At 44.7% G+C, this 22845-nt stretch overlaps 2 protein-coding genes across 9 annotated transcripts in view; both read left to right on the forward strand.

Annotated features, from left to right (window-relative positions):
• Positions 1-4624, forward strand: part of LOC139382055 (trinucleotide repeat-containing gene 6B protein-like) — a 56129-nt gene extending 51505 nt beyond the window's left edge. For all 7 annotated transcript variants that reach the window (XM_071126014.1, XM_071126017.1, XM_071126020.1 and 4 more), the window contains one exon: positions 2619-4624. In XM_071126014.1, the coding sequence (XP_070982115.1) occupies positions 2619-3132 (514 nt within the window). In that variant the 3' untranslated portion in view covers positions 3133-4624. The remainder of the gene's footprint in view (positions 1-2618) is intronic.
• Positions 4625-5327: 703 nt separating this feature from the next.
• LOC139382056 (casein kinase I-like) lies at positions 5328-22600 on the forward strand. Of its 2 annotated transcripts, XM_071126022.1 has the most exons (11): positions 5328-5406; positions 6931-7031; positions 7266-7376; positions 14182-14330; positions 15113-15341; positions 17328-17498; positions 18450-18598; positions 18980-19166; positions 19720-19859; positions 20041-20104; positions 20940-22600. In XM_071126022.1, exons 2-10 carry the CDS (start codon positions 6956-6958, stop codon positions 20071-20073), a joined length of 1245 nt encoding a protein of 414 aa, XP_070982123.1. In that variant the 5' UTR covers positions 5328-5406; positions 6931-6955; the 3' UTR covers positions 20074-20104; positions 20940-22600. The 2 variants fall into 2 exon arrangements, with proteins under 2 accessions (XP_070982123.1, XP_070982124.1); XM_071126023.1 differs by lacking the exon at positions 19720-19859.
• Positions 22601-22845: the final 245 nt, after the last annotated feature.

Below are 22845 nucleotides of genomic sequence, written 5' to 3' on the forward strand. Positions count from 1 at the left end.
AATAACCAACGAGTAATCTAACCTAACAATTTCACAACAGCTACCTTATACACACAAGTGTAAAGGGATGAAGAATATGCACATACAGATATATGAATGAGTGATGGCACAGAACGGCATAGGCAAGATGCAGTAGATGGTATCGAGTACAGTGTATATACATATAAGATGAGTAACGTAGGGTATGTAAACATTATATTAAGTGGCATTGTTTAAAGTGGCTAGTGATACATGTATGGCAGCAGCCACTCAATGTTAGTGGTGGCTGTTTAGCAGTCTGATGGCCTTGAGATAGAAGCTGTTTTTCAGTCTCTCGGTCCCTGCTTTGATGCACCTGTACTGATCTCGCCTTCTGGATGATAGCGGGGTGAACAGGCAGTGGCTCGGGTGGTTGTTGTCCTTGATGATCTTTATGGCCTTCCTGTGACATCGGGTGGTGTAGGTGTCCAGGAGGGCAGGTAGTTTGCCCCCGGTGATGCGTTATGCAGACCTCACTACCCTCTGGAGAGCGGTTGTGGGCGGAGCAGTTGCCGTACCAGGCGGTGATACATCCCGACAGGATGCTCTCGATTGTGCATCTGTAAAAGTTTGTGAGTGCTTTGGGTGACAAGCCGAATTTCTTTTACCTCCTGAGGTTGAAGAGGCGCTGCTGCACCTTCATCACGCTGCCTGTGTGGGTGGACCAATTCAGTTTGTCCGTGATGTGTACGCCGAGGAACTTCAAACTTACTACCCTCTCCACTACTGTCCCGTCGATGTGGATAGGGGGGTGTTCCCTCTGCTGTTTCCTGAAGTCCACAATCACCTCCTTTTGTTTTGTTGACGTTGAGTGTGAGGTTATTTTCCTGACACCACACTCCGAGGGCCCTCACCTCCTCCCTGTAGGCCGTCTCGTTGTTGTTGGTAATCAAGCCTACCACAGTAGTGTCATCTGCAAACTTGATGATTGAGTTGGAGGCGTGCATGGCCATGCAGTCGTGGGTGAACATGGAGTACAGGAGAGGGCTCAGAAAGCACCCTTGTGGGGACCCAGTGTTGAGGATGGTGGAGATGTTGTTACCTACCCTCACCACTTGAGGGTGGCCCATCAGGAAGTCCAGTACCCAGTTGCAAAGGGCGGGGTCGAGACCCAGGGACTCTAGCTTGATGACGAGTTTGGAGGGTACTATGGTGTTAAATGCCGCGCTTTAGTCGATGAACAGCATTCTCACATAGGTATTCCTCTTGTCCAGATGGGTTAGGGCAGTATGGTTGCGATTGCGTCGTCTGTGGACCTATTGGGGCGGTAAGCAAATTGGAGTGGGTCTAGGGTATCAGGTAGGGTGGAGGTGATATGATCCTTGTCTAGTCTCTCAAAGCACTTCGTGATGATGGAAGTGGGTGCTACGGGGCAGTAGTCGTTTAGCTCAGTTACCTTAGCTTTCTTAGGAACATGGTGGCCCTCTTGAAGCATGTGGGAACAGCAGACTGGGATAAGGATTGATTGAATATGTCCGTAAACACACCAGCCAGCTGGTCTGCGCATGCTTTGAGGACGCGGCTGGGGATGCCGTCTGGACCTGCAGCCTTGCGAGGGTTAACACGTTTAAATGTTTTACTCACGTCGGCTGCAGTGAAGGAGAGTCCGCAGGTTTTGGTAGCGGGCCGTGTCAGTGGCACTGTATTGTCCTCAAAGCGAGCAAAGAAGTTTAGTCATCCTGGTCCGCGACGGGGCTGATTTTTATTTTTGTAATCTGTGATTGACTGTAGACCCTGCCACATACCTCTTGTGTCTGAGCCGTTGAATTGCGACTTTTACTTTCTCTATACTGACGCTTAGCTAGTTTGATTGCCTTGTGGAGGGAATAGCTACACTGTTTGTCTTCGGTCATGTTTCCGGTCACCTTGCCCTGGTTAAAAGCAGTGGTTCGCACTTTCAGTTTTGCGTGAATGCTGCCATCAATCCACGGTTTCTGGTTGGAATGTTTTAATAGTTGCTGTGGGTACGACATCGCCAATGCACTTGCTAATGAACTCGCTCACCAAATCAGTGTATTCGTCTATGTTGTTGTTGTTTGACGCAATGCGGAACATATCCCAATCCACGTGATCGAAGCAATCTTGAAGTGTGGAATCAGATTGGTCGACCAGCGTTGAACAGACCTGAGAGCGGGAGCTTCCTGTTTTACTTTCTGTCTATAGACTGGAAGCAACAAAATGGAGTCGTGGTCAGCGTTTCCGAAAGGAGGGTGGGGGAGGGCCTTTATATGCGTCACGGAAGTTAGAATAAAAATGATCCAGGGTTTTACCAGCCCTGGTAGCACAATCGGTATGCTGATAGAATTTAGGGAGTCTTGTTTTCAGATTAGCTTTCTTGCTAGCCTTCTGGCTGGCTACTCCTGTGCTGGTGGAAAGAAAACACTGGTTCAATAGATGGACCAACCATAGACTGAAAATCAAAGACATTCCATGCAGACTGTCTGGTGGGCTAGGAATACAGTGATTTCTAAGGAAATGGGAAAAACCTGCATAGACTTAATGAGGGGGTTACTATAATAGAATGTTATGACTAATAGATAACAGCCAGTGAACACAAAACAACATTAAATCACTCCTTACACTCTCCTCTCTCTTTCCAGGTGTGTCCTGGGCAATACCACCATCTTGGCCAAGTTTGTGAGTGAGGAAGAGGTTGCTCGCTATTTTGCACATTCCCAGGCAGGAGGGGCGAGCGGAAGCCAGGGGGGGCCCACAGGGACAGGTGCAGTGGGGGCCAATAGCAGCGGAGGGAGTGGAGAGAGGGAACGAGACAGAACCAGAGGAGGAGGAGAGAGCTCTGCCCCTGGAGGAGGCGGCAGCTCAGGGCCCGTCAGCTCTGGCTGGCAGAGTTTGGACAGTACAGGAGGCTGCCTGGATACTACCCCTGCCCAGGGGCCCGGCCTGAGCATGTTTGCCCAGTGGAGCAGCAACGGTGCTGGGGTGGCTGGGGGTGTGGAGCCCAGCAGACAGGGTTTGTGGGGAGGGATGGGGGGTGGTGGGTACCCCAGCAGTAGTATGTGGGGGTCCCCTGCCATAGAGGATCCACACCAGATGGGGAGTCCTGCTGCTCTGCTGCCTGGAGACCTGCTAGGAGGAGGGGCTGATTCCATCTGAATGACCACACCTAATACATGAACCTACACGTGAAGACAGTATAAATGTATTTATACTGTGTGTGTGTGTACACACACCGAATAAACTTACACATGTTCTCACACACATATACATACTTAAACACACACAGATCAAATGACACTAGTCACAAACATGCAGATCCTCTGACGTTAACTCTCACACGTTGTCATTAATAGACCGTGACATGCCAACACTACTCAACATACATACATATTTTTCCCTTAAATGAAGACTTCAACAGCAAGACTTGAACAGACCAAGGTGGAATCCGTTACTCACTCATCTGGATGACGACTCTTCACCCATTAACCAGAACTCACTGAGTATCCTGAGATCCTATCATTCAGGCCCTGTAGAGAAACCAACAGCGTGACAACACATGGAGCTGTTCCTATGTGATGTGTAACACCTTATTACAACACCCCTCTACTACACAAACCTACAAGATGACTTGTTTTCACAGCACTGGGCCTACAGTCCCTACCTACCTGGCCCAACCCTTTCTGACTCTCTTTCTCACCAGTTACACACTGCTATGTCACTGCTATGATGTCTAATGTATCTTGTTGTATGTTGGTTAAATTGTGGAAAAATCCAAGATGTCCTTTCTCTCTTTTTAGTTTTTACTTCAAAATGCTGACCTCGTTATGTTTTCTTACTCAATCAAGTTGGTTCTTATAATGCCATGCTGATGATGACTGATCACTTGTTACTAGCTGTACAAGGTGCCCTCCTGCCTGCCTGTGGAACTGTGCATGAGAGGAGTGACGGGAGGAGTATGTGGGTGCGTTTCACAGCTAAGACGAGGTGACGCAACAACCAATGTTTGCCTGCCACGTCATCGACTGACAAATTGTTATAACATGAAGTGGTTAGCTGATACTATGCCTGGATAGGTATTTTGAGTAAGAACTGTCAGGCATCAGCAACGTCTAAGCATAGGAACGCGCCATGTGTGTGTCATTGCCGTGGTGAATTCCTTTTGGCGATGAGAACATGATTAACAAGAGTGATTGTGTGCTGGTGATGTGTGATAGAGAAAGTGTGTGTCTGAAATGCTTTTCCCTTTCAGGGAGACAAATGTTTGTGAGACTGCTTACATCAGGTGTGTGTGTGTGTCTCGAAGTTCAACATAGGCACTAATGCATATTTCTCTTAAGTTGTGGTTTTAGCAGCATTTTTTTTTTGGTCTGAATTGCAATAAGCTTTTTTTTTCTTTTTTTTTAAAAAGAAGCAACCAACTGAAGGCATCCATGTTAAGATGCCAAAACCTACCAAACCAAGCAGAGCTGGAGCAGTGTTTTGCAAACACGTTAAAGTTACTAATTGTAAAATGTTTTGTGTATCAATTTAAATTAAGGCAGGCTTTATCACTCCTGTTCAGGTTATTTTAGTTTCTTTTTGGGATTTTTACAAAGGAGGACATTTTAATTTAAGCAAACAAGAACAAGACAATAAAGGTTGTATTAAAGTCTGGTTGTCATTGGTTTGAACCACAACACACCAGCACTGTCGTCCAAGACTGAACATCAAGTAAACCTTTACCATGAGCAGTCTATTGGCTTGCATAATTAAATAAAGAATTAAATGAGAACACCATGCACAGACGAACTAGAACGCTTTCAGTAGAATGAGCAGCCTTGGACCGTGCACAAAGCTCACGACATTCACAACAGTGGAACAACAGGGCGGCAGTTGAGCCAGTAACATAAAGTTACCTGGTTTGAATCCCGAGCCAACTAGGTGAAATATTTGTCGATGTGCCCTTCAGCAAGGCACTTAACCCTAATTGCTCCTGTAAGATAAGAGCTAAATTACTAAAATGTGCAGGTGACAGCTGCGTGATGCGCGGTGTCTTTAAGGCAATCCGGGCATTTTCTTATGGTTTGTGCTGAATGACATCATTGATATTGTCAATGGTGTAATAACAGGCGAGCTAGAGGGGGATAGCTGGATTTCTGAGTTTACACCAAAATATCTGTAATTCGCAGTGCAAACTAGACCAGACTATACCGCGGGACGTTGACATCTGGGTGAGGAATGGTTGGTAAAGCTCCGCAGTCGTCTTTCTCTGTCCATGGTGCTGTTTGAATGATAACGTCCTGATCAGCACCTCTGGAAGGAAGGCAGCAGTCCCTGAAGAGCTTGATCAAACGGGTGAGGAGGGGAGGAATGGCACGGGTCCACTGCTAAATCGGGGAATTCTGATTGGGGTTTGTACAGGGACCTAAACAGGCGAGTCAGAATCAGAAGGTACGTTAATAGTTTTTCTCGACCGAGGTTTTCCCAAGCCAAGGGTGCGGCTTTGTGCAAATTTTGACAAACAACCTGAATGCTAATGTAGCCCGAATTATATGAATTAGACTTTTTGGATAGGTTTCATCTAGCTTCCCAGGTCTGGTTTACTCTGTTAGATCTGCAGTAAATTACGTTGTTGCCTCTGGCATCTTGCTACGGAGCAGCGTTTCAACCTTGCAACAACAATAGGGCTACATTTTGTAATAGGCTTGTAGGCTAGGCTACTTATCGTTGACTGACTTGTGCATTTATGAACAAGAGTTTGACTTTAAATTAAGTTGGTTTTACAGTGTAAAATGATCATGGTAAGATTATAAGGGATTGCATGTAGATTCTACAGATGTAGGATCTTAATTTGATCACACTGTTGCAGGAAATTCAAAACGTATAGTATATTTTATGGTTTAAAAAGGCTTCTGAAGTTTGAAATTTCAGAATTGATTTCCCTTTACGAAAAATACACCAACCCCTACGAACATGTCCATTAATTATAATACATATGATAATTCACATTTACTCATGCTGCAGGATTATTTTCCTGCTATCGGCTCAAATTCAAATCCAACGTTTGTGTCATCTATCATTACCTTGCTTCATCTTCTATCGATGTTAGGATTTATCTCATCCACCACCATTATGTATGACTGTGGAATAGTAGAATAGAATACAATGGAACTATATTAGTTCATCTATTGATCTGTTTAGTCTTCATCTGTGACAAATCACAACCTTTACAAATGCCCCGCTGGTCAGTGTGCTTTCGCTCAGTGTGCCTTCGCTATGTATGCATTTAAACACCACCACAGCCATTTTCCCGTACGACGCATAAATATAAATGGTAAATGTATTTAATTGCTGTCTTTATCATCAGTGTGCCTTCGCTATGTATGCATTTAAACACCACCACAGCCATTTTCCATAGTAAACTTCTCCCTGTATTGTGATGGAAGAAAATGTATTTCACTTAGTTTCTTTGGGGACTCTGAGATCATTAGGCTATGCTAATTGTTTGTGTATATACATACTGGTTTCCTTTGAGGTGAGATGGCTTGTTCATAGTGCTGAAGTAATGAAGTCACATTCACACTGAGTTTTCTCCTGCATTTGCCCTCTCCCAACTCATGATCCTTCAAATCCATAGGTAAATCACCCAACTCATGATCCTTCAAATCCATAGGTAAATCACCCAACTCATGATCCTTCAAATCCATGGGTAAATCACCCAACTCATGATCCTTCAAATCCATAGGTAAATCACCCAACTTTCTCCTTTTTCCATGCCTGACTCTGTCTGCATTTTGGGCCTTCTCTTGTCCCAGCTCTCATTTTGTAACCAATTCTTCCTTTTGTAAAATCTTATTTGAGTTGGAGCCCTTTGAGATTGTGGTGGAACTGGGCTGCGTCACATTTTCATTCTGCTATATCGATCTACAGTTTGATTGACAGTTTGTGTGTCCTCCTGTATGTCTGCCCCCTCAGTGAATTGTGAAGACAAGCAGGAACCATGGAGCTGAGAGTGGGAAACAAGTACCGCCTCGGCAGGAAGATAGGAAGTGGCTCTTTTGGAGACATTTACCTGGGTAAGACCTTCATTTTAATGGAGCTCTAACACAACTTTTCTCACAGACCTCTTAATTAACATACTCCAGGATGGACTGCCTTCCATACAAACGTTAAATTCTGTCCCAACACATTTCATCATTGAACACACCAAAGCTGGGCATAAAAATAAAATATTGTGTCAGAGTAGGCCATGGTGATTGCGTCATCAAAAAGGTGGTCATGGTATGTGTCACTTTCTGTGTCTCTGTCAGGTGTTAACATTGCCACGGGTGAGGAGGTGGCCATTAAGCTGGAATGTGTGAAGACCAAACACCCACAACTCCACATCGAGAGCAAGTTCTACAAGATGATGCAGGGAGGAGGTGAGAGACGATTAGGACAAGAGGGTGTGGTCAGGGGTGGGGAAACCCTAACCTGAAGACTTGTTGGTTTTTCAAGCTAATGCCTAGGCTTTAGCTTAGAGGGCTAACTCCATTTTGTGACACGTAGGACCTGGGATCAAACCCCGGTCAGTCACATTAGCTTATACAGTGCATTTGGGAAGTATTCAGACCCCTTGACTTTTTCCTAATTTTGTTACGTTACAGCCTTGTTCTAAAATGTATTAAATACATGTTTTCCATCATCAATCTACACATAATACCTCACAATGACAAAGCGAAAACAGGTTTTTAGAAAATGTTGCTAATTTATTTCAAATAAAAAACAGATACCTTGTTTGCATAAGCATTCAGACCCTTTGCTATGAGACTCGAAATTGAGCTCAGGCGCATTCTGTTTCCATTGATCATCCTTGATGTTTCTACAACCTGATTGGAGTCCACCTGTGGTAAATTCAATTGATTGAACATGATTTGGAAAGGCACACACCTGTCTACATAAGTCCCACAGTTGACAGTGCATGTCAGGAAAGAAAACAATCAGATCTGGGGAAGGATACCAAAACATTTCTGCAGCATTGAAGGTCCCCAAGAACACGGTGGCCTCCATCATTTTTAAATGTAAGAAGTTTGGAACCACCAAGACTCTTCCTAGAGCTGGCTGCCCGGCCAAACTGAGCAATCGGGAGAGAAGGGCCTTGGTCAGGGAGGTGACCAAGAATTTGATTGTCACTCTGACAGAGCTCCATAATTCCTCTGTGGAGATGGTAGCACCTTCCAGAAGGACAACCATCTCTGCAGCACTCTACCAATCAGGCCTTTATGGTAGCGTGGGCAGACGGAAGCCACACCTCAGTAAAAGGCACATGACAGCCTGCTTGGAGTTTACCAAAAGGCATCTAAAGGACTCTCAGACCATGAGAAACAAGATTATCTGGTCTGATGAAACCAAGATTGAACTCTTTGGCCTGAATGCCAAGCATCATGTCTGGTGGAAACCTGGCACCATCCCTACAGAGAAGTATGGTGGTGGCAGCATCATGCTGTGGGATGTTTTTCAGCGGCAGGGACTGGGAGACTAGTCAGGGTCGAGGGAAAGATGAACGGAGCAAAGTACAGAGAGATCCTTGATGAAAACCTGCTCCAGAGTGCTCAAGACCTCAGACTGGGGCGAAGGTTCACCTTCCAACAGGACAATGACCCTAAGCACACAGCCAAGACAACGCAGGAGTGGCTTCCTGCCAAGTCTCTGAATGTCCTTGAGTGGCCCAGCCAGATCCCGGACTTGAACCCAATCGATAAACTCTGGAGAGACCTGAAAATAGCTGTGCAGCGACGCCCCCCATCCAATCTGACGGAGCTTGAAAGGATCTACAGAGAAGAATGGTAGAAACTCCCCAAATACAGGTGTGCCAAGCTTGTAGTGTCATACCCCCAAAAAACATGTAATCGCTGCCAAAGGTGCTTCAACAAAGTACTGAGTAAAAGGTCTGAAATACTTAGTCGAAGTCAGAAGTTTACATACACTTTAGCCAAATGCATTTAAACTCAGTTTTTCACAATTCCTGACATTTAATCCTAGTAAAAATTCCCTGTCTTAGGTCAGTTAGAATCACCACTTTATTTTAAGAATGTGAAATGTCAGAATAATAGTAGAGTGATTTATTTCAGCTTTTATTTCTTTCATCACATTCCAAGTGGGTCAGAAGTTTAAATACACTCAACTCTTATTTGGTAGCTTTGCCTTTAAATTGTTTAACTTGCGTCAAACATGTCGGGTAGCCTTCCAAAAGCTTCCCACAATAAATTGGGTGAATTTTGGCCCATTCTTCCTGACAGAGCTGGTGTAACTGAGTCAGGTTTGTAGGCCTCCTTGCACGCACACGCTTTTTCAGTTCTGCCAACAAATTTTCTATAGGATTGAGGACAGGGCTTTGTGTTGGCCACTCCAATACCTTGACTTGGTTGTCCTTAAGCCATTTTGCCACAACTTTGGAAGTATGCTTGGGGTCATTATCCATTTGGAAGACCCATTTGCGACCAAGCTTTAACTTCCTGACTGATATCTTGAGATGTTGCTTTAATATATTCACATAATTTTCCTCCTCATGATGCCATCTATTTTTTGAAGTGCACCAGTCCCTCCTGCAGCAAAGCACCCCCACAACACGATGCTGCCACCCATGGCTTCACAGTTGGAATGGTGTTCTTCGGCTTGCAAGCATCCCCCCTTTTCCTCCAAACATAACGATGGTCATTATGGCCAAACAGTTATATTTTTGTTTCATCAGACCAGAGGACATTTCTCCAAAAAGTACGACCCATGCAAGATCTCACTTCGTGGAGTTGCAATGATCATGAGAACGGTGAGGAATCAGCCCAGAACTACATGTGATGATCTTGTCAATGATCTCCAGGCAGCTGGGACCATAGTCACCAAGAAAACAATTGGTAACACACTACGCCGGGAAGGACTGAAATCCTGCAGCGCCCGCAAGAAAGCACATATACATGACCGTCTGAAGTTTGCCAATGAACATCTGAATGATTCAAAGGACAACTGGGTGAAAGTGTTGAGGTCAGATGAGACCAAAATGGAGCTCTTTGGCATCAAATCAACTCACCATGTTTGGAGGAGGAGGAATGCTGCCTATGACCCCAAGAACACCATCCCCACCGTCAAACATGGAGGTGGTAACATTATGCTTTGGGGGTGTTTTTCTGCTAACGGGACAGGACAACTTCACCACATCAAAGGGACGATGGACGGGGCCATGTACCGTCAAATCTTGGTTGAGAACCTCCTTCCCGCAGGAGGTTTCAAATCTTGAAAATGGGTCGTGGATGTGTATTCCAGCATGATGTCATGTCTTTGGCTATGCCGGATTATGTGATATGACATGCTATTCTATAAAATAATTTATCCTTAATTAATATTACCTGATTGAGCTAATCATGGAAATGTAATTAACTAGAGAGTCGGGCACCACAAAATAATATTTATAGAGCTGTTATCTTCCGAATAAACTCTTAAAGACCTAGTAATATTTTACATCAATAGCAGTCAATATTAATCGTCATCTTAATTCAGTCTCATCTGAAAGTTGTAAATTCTTGGTTATCTGCACGAACCTTGGCTAACAAGTTGAACCAGCAATACAAAATTGGGTTTAATTATTTATTTACTAAATACCTAACTAATCACATAGAATTACACATAATTAAATCATAACTTGATTACAAATTACGCCAAAGGAAAACGTCCCTAGCGGGCGGAACAGATATGACAGCTTGTTACACAAAGGAAATGGGCTGGGTTTGAGTGAAAGAGCGGGAAGACTGAGGGAGAAGCTGTGCTATCGTAAATACAGTATCTTATGCATTCTAAATGACCGCCCATTTGGAAAAGGAAAATGCAATAAATATTTACTCTGAGCTGTGCTTCGGTAGATTGGTTGTAGATGGAAGGCCATGTTGCCCAACCGAGTCCTTTGAAGAATGTCTCTGTTTGTCAATTGGATACGTTGTAGTAACGTCTTTGGGGGATAGACGGGATACTCTGTCTGTTCCTTCCTAACCCTCGTTTGCATCTGCTGTTGCTAACTCAACGGCTAGGAGGTATCACTTCTGTAGTGAATAAGAGTTCAAAGTTCATACCATTCGCAACCAAAGCTCACGCTGATGTTGGCTTCGTTCTGTAGTTATTATCTGAACCATTCTGACATAGGACGGTCGTCCTCGGAACAGGATATATTGTCGTCAAGGGCTTATATAGGAGGGGGGAGAGGGGGGCGTGTTTGAAAAGTTTTATAGCCCATGTCCCTTCACAGGGGCGGGCCACTGATTGAGCAGAGCCCTATCTTATGAAAACCCAAATCTCACATTTTAGAAGCTAAAATCACATTTCATCCCATCACAAATAATTTCATATTCAAACATTTAAATTGAACAACAATTCCATGTGAATCCAATAATTCTGATGTGTAGATTTTCCACTGTAGAGTTTGTCATCTTATCATTGATAAGAATGTCTCAGATGGCAACTGAACTGACATCATATTCATTAAGTACCACCGCATATGTTCAATTGATCGGATTGCCAGAATATAGTTAATTTCCCCCCACCTTCTGATGTTCCCAGATTCTCTGTTAACCAAGGGATTTGCGAATGTAACCTCAGTAGGGTAGAGAGCGGGAAGAGGTATTTATGACTGTCCTAAACCTACCCCCAGGCCAACGTCATGACAGTGACAATGATCCAAAACACACGGCCAAGGCAACAACGGAGTGGCTCAAGAAGAAGCACATTAAGGTCCTGGAGTGGCCTAGCCAGTCTCCAGACCTTAATCCCATAGAAAATCTGTGCAGGCAGCTGAAGGTTCGAGTTGCCAATCGTCAGCCTCGGAACCCTAATGACTTGGAGAAGATCTGCAAAGAGGAGTGGGACAAAATCCCTCCTGAGATGTGTGCAAACCTGGTGGCCAACTACAAGAAGCGTCTGACCTCTGTGATTGCCAACAAGGGTTTTGCCACCAAGTACTAAGTCATGTTTTGCAGAGGTGGTCAAATACAGTGGGGCAAAAAAGTATTTAGTCAACCACCAATTGTGCAAGTTCTCCCACTTAAAAAGATGAGCGAGGCCTGTAATTTTCACCATAGGTACACTTCAACTATGACAGACAAAATGAGGGGAAAAAATCCAGAAAATCACATTGTAGGATTTTTAATGAATTTATTTGCAAATTATGGTGGAAAATAAGTATTTGGTCAATAACAAAAGTTTATCTCAATACTTTGTCATTGCCAACAAAGGGTATATAAGAGGTCAAACGTTTTCTGTAAGTCTTCACAAGGTTTTCACACACTGTTGCTGGTATTTTGGCCCATTCCTCCATGCAGATCTCCTCTAGAGCAGTGATGTTTTGGGGCTGTTGCTGGGCAACACGGACTTTCAACTCCCTCCAAAGATTTTCTATGGGGTTGAGATCTGGAGACTGGCTAGGCCACTCCAGGACCTTGAAATGCTTCTTACGAAGCCACTCCTTCGTTGCCCGGGCAGTGTGTTTGGGATCATTGTCATGCTGAAAGACCCAGCCACGTTTCATCTTCAATGCCCTTGCTGATGGAAGGAGGTTTTCACTCAAAATCTCACGATACATGGCCCCACTCATTCTTTCCTTTACACGGATCAGTCGTCCTGGTCCCTTTGCAGAAAAACAGCCCCAAAGCATGATGTTTCCACCCCCATGCTTCACAGTAGGTATGGTGTTCTTTGGATGCAACTCAGCATTCTTTGTCCTCCAAACACGACGAGTTGAGTTTTTACCAAAAAGTTATATTTTGGTTTGATCTGACCATATGACATTCTCCCAATCTTCTTCTGGATCATCCAAATGTTCTCTATCAAACTTCAGACGGGCCTGGACATGTACTGGCTTAAGCAGGGGGACACGTCTGGCACTGCAGGATTTGAGTCCCTGGCGGCGTAGTGTGTTACTGATGGTAAGCTTTGTTACTGTGGTCCCAGCTCTCTGCAGGTCATTCACTAGGTCCCCCCGTGTGGTTCTGGGATTTTTGCTCACCGTTCTTGTGATCATTTTGACCCCACGGGGTGAGATCTTGCGTGGAGCCCCAGATCGAGGGAGATTATCAGTGGTCTTGTATGTCTTCCATTTCCTAATAATTGCTCCCACAGTTGATTTCATCAAACCAAGCTGCTTACCTATTGCAGATTCAGTCTTCCCAGCCTGGTGCAGGTCTACAATTTTCTTTCTGGTGTCCTTTGACAGCTCTTTGGTCTTGGCCATAGTGGAGTTTGGAGTGTGACTGTTTGAGGTTGTGGACAGGTGTCTTTTATACTGATAACAAGTTCAAACAGGTGCCATTAATACAGGTAACGAGTGGAGGACAGAGGAGCCTCTTAAAGAAGAAGTTACAGGTCTGTGAGAGCCAGAGATCGTGCTTGTTTGTAGGTGACCAAATACTTATTTTCCACCATATTTGCAAATAGATTCATTAAAAATCCTACAATGTGATTTTCTGGATTTTTTTTCTTCTCATTCTGTCTGTCATAGTTGAAGTGTACCCATGATGAAAATGACAGGCCTCATCTTTTTAAGTGGGAGAACTTGCACAATCGGTGGCTGACTAAATACTTTTTTGCCCCACTGTACTTATTTTCCTCATTAACATGCAAATCAATCTAACATTTTTGACATGCGTTTTTCTGGATTTTGTTGTTATTCTGTCTCTCACTGTTCAAATAAACATACCATTAAAATGATAGACTGATCATTTCTTTGTCAGTGGGAAAACGTACAAAATCAGCAGGGGATCAAATACTTTGTTCCCTCACTGCAAGTGTATGTAAACTTCCGACTTCAACTGTATGCAATATTTCCCTTTAAAAATGTTTAAAAATTGCCATTATGTGGTATTGTGTGTAGATTGAGGGGGGTAAACAATTAAATTAAATTTAGAATAATGCTGTAACGTAACAAAATGTGGAAAAAGTCAAGGGGTCTGAATACTTCCCGAATGCACTGTAAATCACTCTCTCCCTTCCTTTCCCTACAGTGGGCATCCTTATAAATCACTCTCACACTTTCATTCCTTACAGTGGGCATCCTTATAAATCACTCTCACCTTCTTTCCCTACAGTGGGCATCCTTATAAATCACTCTCTCACCTTCATTCCTTACAGTGGGCATCCTTATAAATCACTCTCTCACTTTCATTCCTTACAGTGGGCATCCTTATAAATCACTCTCACCTTCTTTCCCTACAGTGGGCATCCCATCCATAAAGTGGTGTGGAGCAGAGGGAGATTACAACGTGATGGTGATGGAGCTGCTAGGCCCCAGTCTGGAGGACCTGTTCAACTTCTGCTCCCGCAAGTTCAGCCTCAAGACTGTCCTGCTGCTGGCTGACCAGATGGTACAGCACCTCATCATCACATTTACATTTGAGTCATTTAGCAGACGCTCTTATCCAGAGCCACTTAGTTAGTAGGATAGCCAGGTGGGACAACCACATCGCAGTCACAGTAAGTACATTATTTCTTAATTAAGTAGTTATCAACAGGTTAGAGGGGAAAAGCCAAGTGTGAGTGTTAGTTTAGGAAAGGCATTTTCCTCCATCTCCTCCACCGTTTTATCATATCATATGGTTTATTGGTTAATCTGTAAGATTTATTGAGATGGCATTTTCATTTTCCCTTGATTATATACACTGAGTGTACAAAACATTAGGTACACATTCCTAATATTAAGTTGCATCCCCTTTTGCCCTCAGAACAGCCTCTACATGTTGATGCAATGGCTTCCAATGGTTGTGGCAAGTTGGCTGGATGTCCTTTGGGTGGTTGACCCTTCTTGATACACACAGGAAACTGTTTAGCATCAAAAACCCAGCAACATTGCCGTTCTTGACCCTCTCAAACCGGTGCACCTTGTACCTACTACCATACCCCGTTCAAAAGCACCGTTCAAAGGCTTAAAATCCTTCTCTAACCTGACTCCTCCCCTTCATCTACACTGATTTGAAGTGGATTTAACAGGTGACATCAATAAGGGAACATAGCTTTCACCTGGTCAGTCTGTCATGGAAAGACACTTGGTGTATAACGTTAGTGGATTTAATCAAGAACTGGAACTGATGATAGTCAACATTCCCTCTCTCCTACCCTTCCCCACTTTCTCCCCTCCTCTCTCCTCCAGATCAGCCGGATTGAGTACATCCACTCTAAGAACTTCATCCACAGAGATGTGAAGCCTGACAACTTCCTGATGGGCCTGGGCAAGAAGGGCAACCTGGTGTACATCATCGACTTTGGCCTGGCCAAGAAGTACCGCGACGCCCGCACACATCAGCACATCCCCTACCGCGAGAACAAGAACCTGACCGGCACCGCGCGCTACGCATCCATCAACACACACCTGGGGATTGGTTTAGTACTACTTGCAATATTGTGTGTTTGTGCATGTGTGTTTGGCCCTTGATAGGCTGTGTGTAGTCATGGCTGGATTCTCAGAACTAGTGTAGTAGGACTCTCACCAGTATTGCCCCTTCTCTCTCCTCCCTCTTCCTCCCTCACTCCCCTCTTCTTTTCTCTTTTCCTTTATCCTCTATTCTCACGTCCTCTCCTCTTCCTCCTCGATTCTCCTGTCCTCTCCTCTCTCCTCTTCTGTTGTCCTTTTTCTCCTGTCCTCTATTATCCCGTCCGCTCCTCTATTATCCCGTCCGCTCCTCTATTATCCCGTCCGCTCCTCTATTATCCCGTCCGCTCCTCTATTATCCCGTCCGCTCCTCTATTATCCCGTCCGCTCCTCTATTATCCCGTCCTCTCTCCGCTCCTCTATTCTCTCGTCCTCTCTCCGCTCCTCTATTCTCTCGTCCTCTCTCCGCTCGTCTATTCTCCCGTCCTCTCCGCTCGTCTATTCCTCCGTCCTCTCCGCTCGTCTATTCTCCCGTCCTCTCCGCTTGTCTATTCTCCCGTCCTCTATTCTCCCGTCCTCTATTCTCCCGTCCTCTCCGCTCCTCTATTCTCCCGTCCTCTCTCCGCTCCTCTATTCCCTGTTCCTCTCTCCGCACCTCTATTCTCCCGTCCTCTCTCCGCACCTCTATTCTCCCGTCCTCTCTCCGCACCTCTATTCTCCCGTCCTCTCCGCACCTCTATTCTCCCGTCCTCTCCGCTCCTCTATTCTCCCGTCCTCTCTCCGCTCCTCTATTCTCCCGTCCTCTCTCCGCTCCTCTATTCTCCCGTCCTCTCTCCGCTCCTCTATTCTCCCGTCCTCTCCGCTCGTCTATTCTCCCGTCCTCTCTCCGCTCCTCTATTCTCCCGTCCTCTCCGCTCCTCTATTCTCCCGTCCTCTCTCCGCACCTCTATTCTCCCGTCCTCTCTCCGCACCTCTATTCTCCCGTCCTCTCCGCTCCTCTATTATCCCGTCCTCTCTCCGCTCCTCTATTCTCCTGTCCTCTCCGCTCCTCTATTCTCCCGTCCTCTCCGCTCCTCTATTCTCCCGTCCTCTCTCCGCTCCTCTATTCTCCCGTCCTCTCTCCGCTCGTCTATTCTCCCGTCCTCTCCGCTCGTCTATTCTCCCGTCCTCTCCGCTCCTCTATTCTCCCGTCCTCTCTCCGCACCTCTATTCTCCCGTCCTCTCTCCGCACCTCTATTCTCCCGTCCTCTCTCCGCACCTCTATTCTCCCGTCCTCTCTCCGCACCTCTATTCTCCCGTCCTCTCCGCTCCTCTATTCTCCCGTCCTCTCCGCTCCTCTATTCTCCCGTCCTCTCTCCGCTCCTCTATTCTCCCGTCCTCTCTCCGCTCCTCTATTCTCCCGTCCTCTCTCCGCTCCTCTATTCTCCCGTCCTCTCTCCGCTCCTCTATTCTCCCGTCCTCTCTCCGCTCCTCTATTCTCCCGTCCTCTCTCCGCTCCTCTATTCTCCCGTCCTCTCTCCGCTCCTCTATTCTCCCGTCCTCTCTCCGCTCCTCTATTCTCCCGTCCTCTCTCCGCTCCTCTATTCTCCCGTCCTCTCTCCGCTCCTCTATTCTCCCGTCCTCTCTCCGCTCCTCTATTCTCCCGTCCTCTCTCCGCTCCTCTATTCTCCCGTCCTCTCTCCGCTCCTCTATTCTCCCGTCCTCTCTCCGCTCCTCTATTCTCCCGTCCTCTCTCCGCTCCTCTATTCTCCCGTCCTCTCTCCGCACCTCTATTCTCCCGTCCTCTCCGCACCTCTATTCTCCCGTCTTCTCCTCTATTCTCCCGTCCTCTCCGCTCCTCTATTCTCCCGTCTTCTCTCCGCTCCTCTATTCTACTCTCCCGTCCTCCTTCTCCCGTCCTCCTGGCCGGTCCTCTCTCTTCTATTCTCCTCTACAGGCATTCATATGGTTTTGTTTGAATTAAGATCAGTATAGTGTCTCCTCTCTCCCTCTGCAGAACAGTCTCGTCGTGATGACCTGGAGTCTCTGGGTTATGTCCTGATGTACTTCAACCTGGGCTCTCTGCCCTGGCAGGGCCTCAAGGCCGCCACCAAGAGGCAGAAGTACGAACGCATCAGTGAGAAAAAGATGTCCACCCCTATCGAGGTGCTCTGCAAGGGATACCCCTGTGAGTAGCTGAAGTCTCATCTCTGACATATAGGGTTTCTTTATCCTGGGTTTACAACACTAACTATGAGTGTGTTAGTTAACTCACTTCAAGGAGTCTTTTAACACCAAGCTAAATCAATAGCTGTGTTTGAATTCCCATGTTTGTGACGTAAATTGAGTATATAGTATGCATATTGGTCATAGTATGGCTTCAAAAAGATTTCAGATTTGTAAAAAATGTCAGAAAATATTTAGCCGACATGCGACGAGAGCATATACAACTTAGTTGATTTAACTAATCAGAAACATTTTGAGCAACGTAATGAATTTTCAAATAAGTTACATTACATGTTATGTTGACTAACAATTTGTTAGCTACACTATCCTAACGAACTACATAGCATATCATTACAGCAGTATGTACCAGGTATGTTAGCTACCTACTGTAGTTGCCTACTAGTACATCGAACTTGCCAGTATATTTACTCTATGCTATATAACTACCCAATGTTTATTGACTTGATTATTCACGTCATTCATAGCTTAGCTAACTAAGCTTAGCTATCTACTCCGATTTCAGAGCACTCTCGTCTGACTGCCAGAGGCTGAGTGCAGAATAACTGATGAATATCCTAACGCTCAACACCGTTGAATGTGGCCGGTGTCAGTAAAAGTTTTCAAAAAAGAGCGCACTCTGGCTCTCCAGATTGAATTTACAAACACATCTGATGTCTAGCTAGTAATTTGTTATGCTAACAAGCTAGCAAGAGGTTGCATCGCAACAGCATCAACCTCCAGTAGACAGGCGAAGCGCTATTACACTCACCTGAAAACATACCGTTCGTTAACAGTATACTAAAATGAACTAATAGTATGTAGTATACAGTATGTTAGTATGGGTATTTGAACACAGCTAATGTGTATTTGACCCAAGTCTTTGGTGACCCTCTGTGGCCCACTCTATCCACAGCTGAGTTCTCCACCTACCTGAACTTCTGTCGCTCTCTGCGGTTCGATGACAAGCCAGACTACTCATACTTGAGACAACTGTTCAGAAACTTGTTCCACAGACAGGGCTTCTCCTACGACTACGTCTTTGACTGGAACATGCTTAAGTTTGTGAGTACTGTATCCAGTGCGTGACTTGGGCAGGAGCTCACTGGAGCGGAATACCGGCACCTCAAATGTTCTACTGTTTGAGCCCCTGTTCCTCTTCTAGAATATTAAATAAAAGTATTGTGGAGCTCCTGCACCTAAATATAAACAGTTCCAGCACCCAAAATGAGTACCGGCACCTATTTCAGTGTAGAACTGACTGCATCCCTATGAACAATTATTGCATGTCTATTAATCATTTATTAACCATTTATCTATTTTGTCCTCATTTTAAATGTAATTACACATGAGTTCTATATTACATCAACACAGTTGATTATAAACATGATTCATTTTGAATCCCTGCCACCTTTCCTAACTTGCATGTTCATCTTTCTGCTTCAGGGGGCCAGCAGGACAGCCGAGGATGGGGAGCGGGAGAGGAGAGAGGCGGATGAGAGGATCGGGGGAGGACCTAGGGCACCCCGTGCCCTACCCCCGGGCGGCAACCCCCCTGGGGGAGTAGACAGGATCCGAAATGGCCCCAATGCAGCAGCTTCTAACCCTGCCTCCAGAGGAGTCCCACAGTCAGGTGAGTCATGAGGCAGACAGTAACCCTTCCTCCAGAGGAGTCCCAGTCAGGTGAGTCATGAGGCAGACAGTAACCCAGCCTCCAGAGGATCCCAGTCAGGTGAGTCATGAGGCAGACAGTAGTAGAAAAAGGTCTGCATTCTTAGAATGAAGGCGAAATTACAAAGAAAAATGTTATTCCATTTGGACTAAAACATTATTTTCATTTGTACTTTAATTCTAAGAGTCTGGACCTTCTCTTTTTCTACTACTGAGTCTACTACAGGTCTATGCCCCAATTACTTAGGAATACTACGAGTGTGGAAGGTTTTTTACTTCATAAAGTAGACATGAAATTACAGTGTAAACACGAGGGAGGGGAGGGTGCTTAAACTAAACCACTTACTGAATTCATGACTCCAGTTTGTAGCCCTCTAGTTCCCCATTGGTCTCTTAAACAATCTGTTGTGTTTGGACTCAGCTGAGGAAACTGAGGAAAGTCCACGATGTGCAAGCTTTTGTTCCAGCCCAGCACTAGATTCCATTTCACCAAGTGTGTGTGTGTTTGTGTGTAGGGAACCGGTCCCCGCAGGCTGTGTCCCGTGCGGAGCGAGAGAGGAAGGTGGCCATGAGGCTCCACCGCGGCGCCCCCGCTAACATCTCCTCCTCTGATCTCACCGCACAGATGGGCCAATCACGCATCGCCACATCACAGGTCAGCTACCTACCATTGTATAGCTCTCTCTCGGTCTGCTCCCCTGAACCCCACTGCTTCCCTTGCTAAAAGTGATTGAAGTTTGTCTGCCTGTGTATGTGAATGTATAGTATGTCTGTTGAATGCACTGCACCTTATACTAACCCTATGCCGTCTGTTAACCCCCTCTCCTCTTCGTCAGGTCAGTGTGCCATTTGAACACCTGGGGAAGTGAGCTGCTCCTCAGGCCCTCTGGACACTGGCAGGTAAGGACCCGCCAGACAACACTCAGTCAACTATGGACCAACTGTAACCTGTACCATCAATGCATAATTGAATATAATAGAATATAGACGGGTTGGTTGTTTAGCAACAAAACCGACTTGAGCGCAACTATGGGGCAAAACAGGCGGGGTTGGCTTAGATTGGAGACATGTCAACTATATTTAATCTCCAACGTTTATTGAAAACAAACTAATTTGCATAATGAGCACTTGTTGTCTCTCAAATACATTGTTACGGTTGTTGGTTAGCTAGCTAGCTAGCTAGCAAATTTTAACAATATCAGCAGAAATATCAATTCAGTCAAAGCACCTCAAAACAACCTGAAACAAGTCACCTATTATTTGCCACATAGCTAGCAACAATGACAAGAAGCTGCCATCTGACTGTTCAGAATCACAACAAAGCACATCTTCCGGCCCCGTCAATGCGCTCACATCATTTTCGTGACGTTATTAGCCAACCCGTCTATCTGTGTGTGTAATAATAATGTATATAATCGCAATATACAGTATATTATAATAATATATGCCATTGAGCAGACGCTTTTATACAAAGCAACTTAGTCATGCATGCATACACTTTATGTCTGGGTGGTCCCAGCAGGAATCGAACCCACAACACTTGGCATTGCAAGCACCATGCTTTAGTCTACCGTCTTTTCCAGACAGGCCCACTACACATGTTAGTGAGTCACATACACAGCTCTCAAGTTTGGATTTGCCCCTAAGTATGCTTATGCTTAATTGAATGAATTTTGTTGCAAATGTGTGTAAAAAGGGAAGTAACAACAGTAAATATATTACTATTTTTTTGCAGCCATGGTAGCAGGGTATCAAATACCTACTCAATTACTTTTGAAATTGTTGGATTAAAAAACATGAGTGGGTCAACGACAATGAAGACGGATTAAAGAATGAAGACAGAGAATAAAAGAAGAGTAAGTTGCAATGGATGTGAGACGGGAACGCCTGTCCAATATGACTGTAGTTAACTGGGAGAAAATATGAAAAGATGAAGGATTGAGAAGTGAAAGACACTTTCTTGGCCTAGCCTTGCTTCCCAGGCTTGTGAGACCTTCGCCTCGGCTGGTGAATGAGTCCTGGTTCACTCTCATTATGCTGGCTATGTGATCCGTGGGACCATACACGTCTGTCAGAAGCTCAATGCCCCAAAAAAGATGTCAGTACAAAATGGACAAATTCTGATTATTCTAGCTGTTTTCATTGCTGAGGTGGTGTTGTATGGGCAAATGTGTTGGTTAAAAACACACACAGTCTCAACCGTTTGTCTCACGTTGAATGTCCAGCTACATTTCGAGCTAAGGTGTGTGTTTATAATAATATCTGGGAATATTACAGAGGGTGAAGTAGTCGGCAAGAAGATCTGTCAAGAGGAATTTGGGGGAAATGGAAGATATGCAGAGAGAGGTAGGAAGAGATGTGGAACAACACTGTTCAGGAATGGGGGGGTGAATAGGAAAGAAGTGAATGAATGTGAAAGTGTTTGAATCAGAGTTGCTTATAGAGGTGGGGTTGCATATAGTCTGTATATGTCAATGTCTTATTGTCTTACTGTTTGTTTTTCGTACTCTTGGTTTCAGCAAGCCAAGGACCGACCTCAAGTCAGAGGAGGAAGGGGATGGTAGGAGACTTAGAGATGGACTGTCACCCATTTTCTCTTAACGTCTTCGCTGTTTAGGAATAATTCTGAGTAGATTTGAACCAAGTGTTAAACAAGGACATTTTGGTTCTACAACACTTCCTATTAACATTATTGACACATTTACATTGAGGTTTCACTCCTCTTTGTGTATGTGCTCACAGTATTCTATTTACATTAGTCAACAGCAGAGAGCTAATAATATCCCTTCAAATGATGGTGGACAATGTAATAAAGGACCTTATCATTAAGAGGTGGAGGCTTTGCAAGAATATTTTTGAGTATTGGTCTTGGTTATTATGATAATAAGTCAACAAGCCGTATTACTCTGAAGATGTGAGAAGGAGCATGGGAGAAATGAAGAGGTTGGATTTCAAAGTTATATGCTCAATTGCTGTTATTTTTTATCTCTGTAAATATGTTTTTGTGTAAAGCCAGAATGTGCTAGGTTGTTTTAAGATGCCAATGTAGTAATAGAGATTTATTGACCTGCTGGAGGGTTTGGTTGGATGGAGGGAGTCAGATGAAAGGTAGGCCTATGTCTGCATGGGCCAGGGCAGATCATAATAAAGACGGAATGTGGTTGTGTGGGTTCTTTACCATGCTTAGCCTTTATTACAACAATATTATGTATAATGATTATTATTTTGTGTCCCTTTTCGTAAAGTTGTCTTGTTGCATCTCAAACTCAACAGCACAGCATCACCACATATAGTGTGCATAAATACATAGATATAACAATGTAAATCACGTGCTATAATACACGAATCAACACTTGCGGACACAGTTCATGGGATAGGCCTAAACTATAGTTCATACCGTTTATATTCATGGGGGTGTTATATTTTGAGTCAATAAAGATATGCACAATTTATAATACTGTCTGTTTGTGTTTTTAGGTAATTATTTTGAAGTCATTTTGATGTTTCTAGATTATTATTTAAGAACTAATGTAAAACTTAACAGACCTAGGATCAGATCTGCCCGTAAACGTGATTCGACTCCAAATAGATGTAGCCTATCGCATGCACATTGTCACAAATCACGACCCATCCACTTCCTG

The sequence above is a fragment of the Oncorhynchus clarkii genome, chromosome 23, assembly GCF_045791955.1.
Source record: "Oncorhynchus clarkii lewisi isolate Uvic-CL-2024 chromosome 23, UVic_Ocla_1.0, whole genome shotgun sequence".
Classification (NCBI taxonomy): Eukaryota; Metazoa; Chordata; class Actinopteri; order Salmoniformes; family Salmonidae; genus Oncorhynchus; species Oncorhynchus clarkii.

Coding starts and splice junctions, on each gene's coding strand:
- LOC139382056 (XM_071126022.1), top strand. CDS start 6,956: ATGGAGCTGAGAGTGGGAAACAAGTACCGCCTCGGCAGGAAGATAGGA. Junction 7,032..7,265: donor TTTTGGAGACATTTACCTGG/GTAAGACCTTCA, acceptor TGTCTCTGTCAG/GTGTTAACATTGCCACGGGT. Junction 15,342..17,327: donor CAACACACACCTGGGGATTG/GTTTAGTACTAC, acceptor CTCCCTCTGCAG/AACAGTCTCGTCGTGATGAC.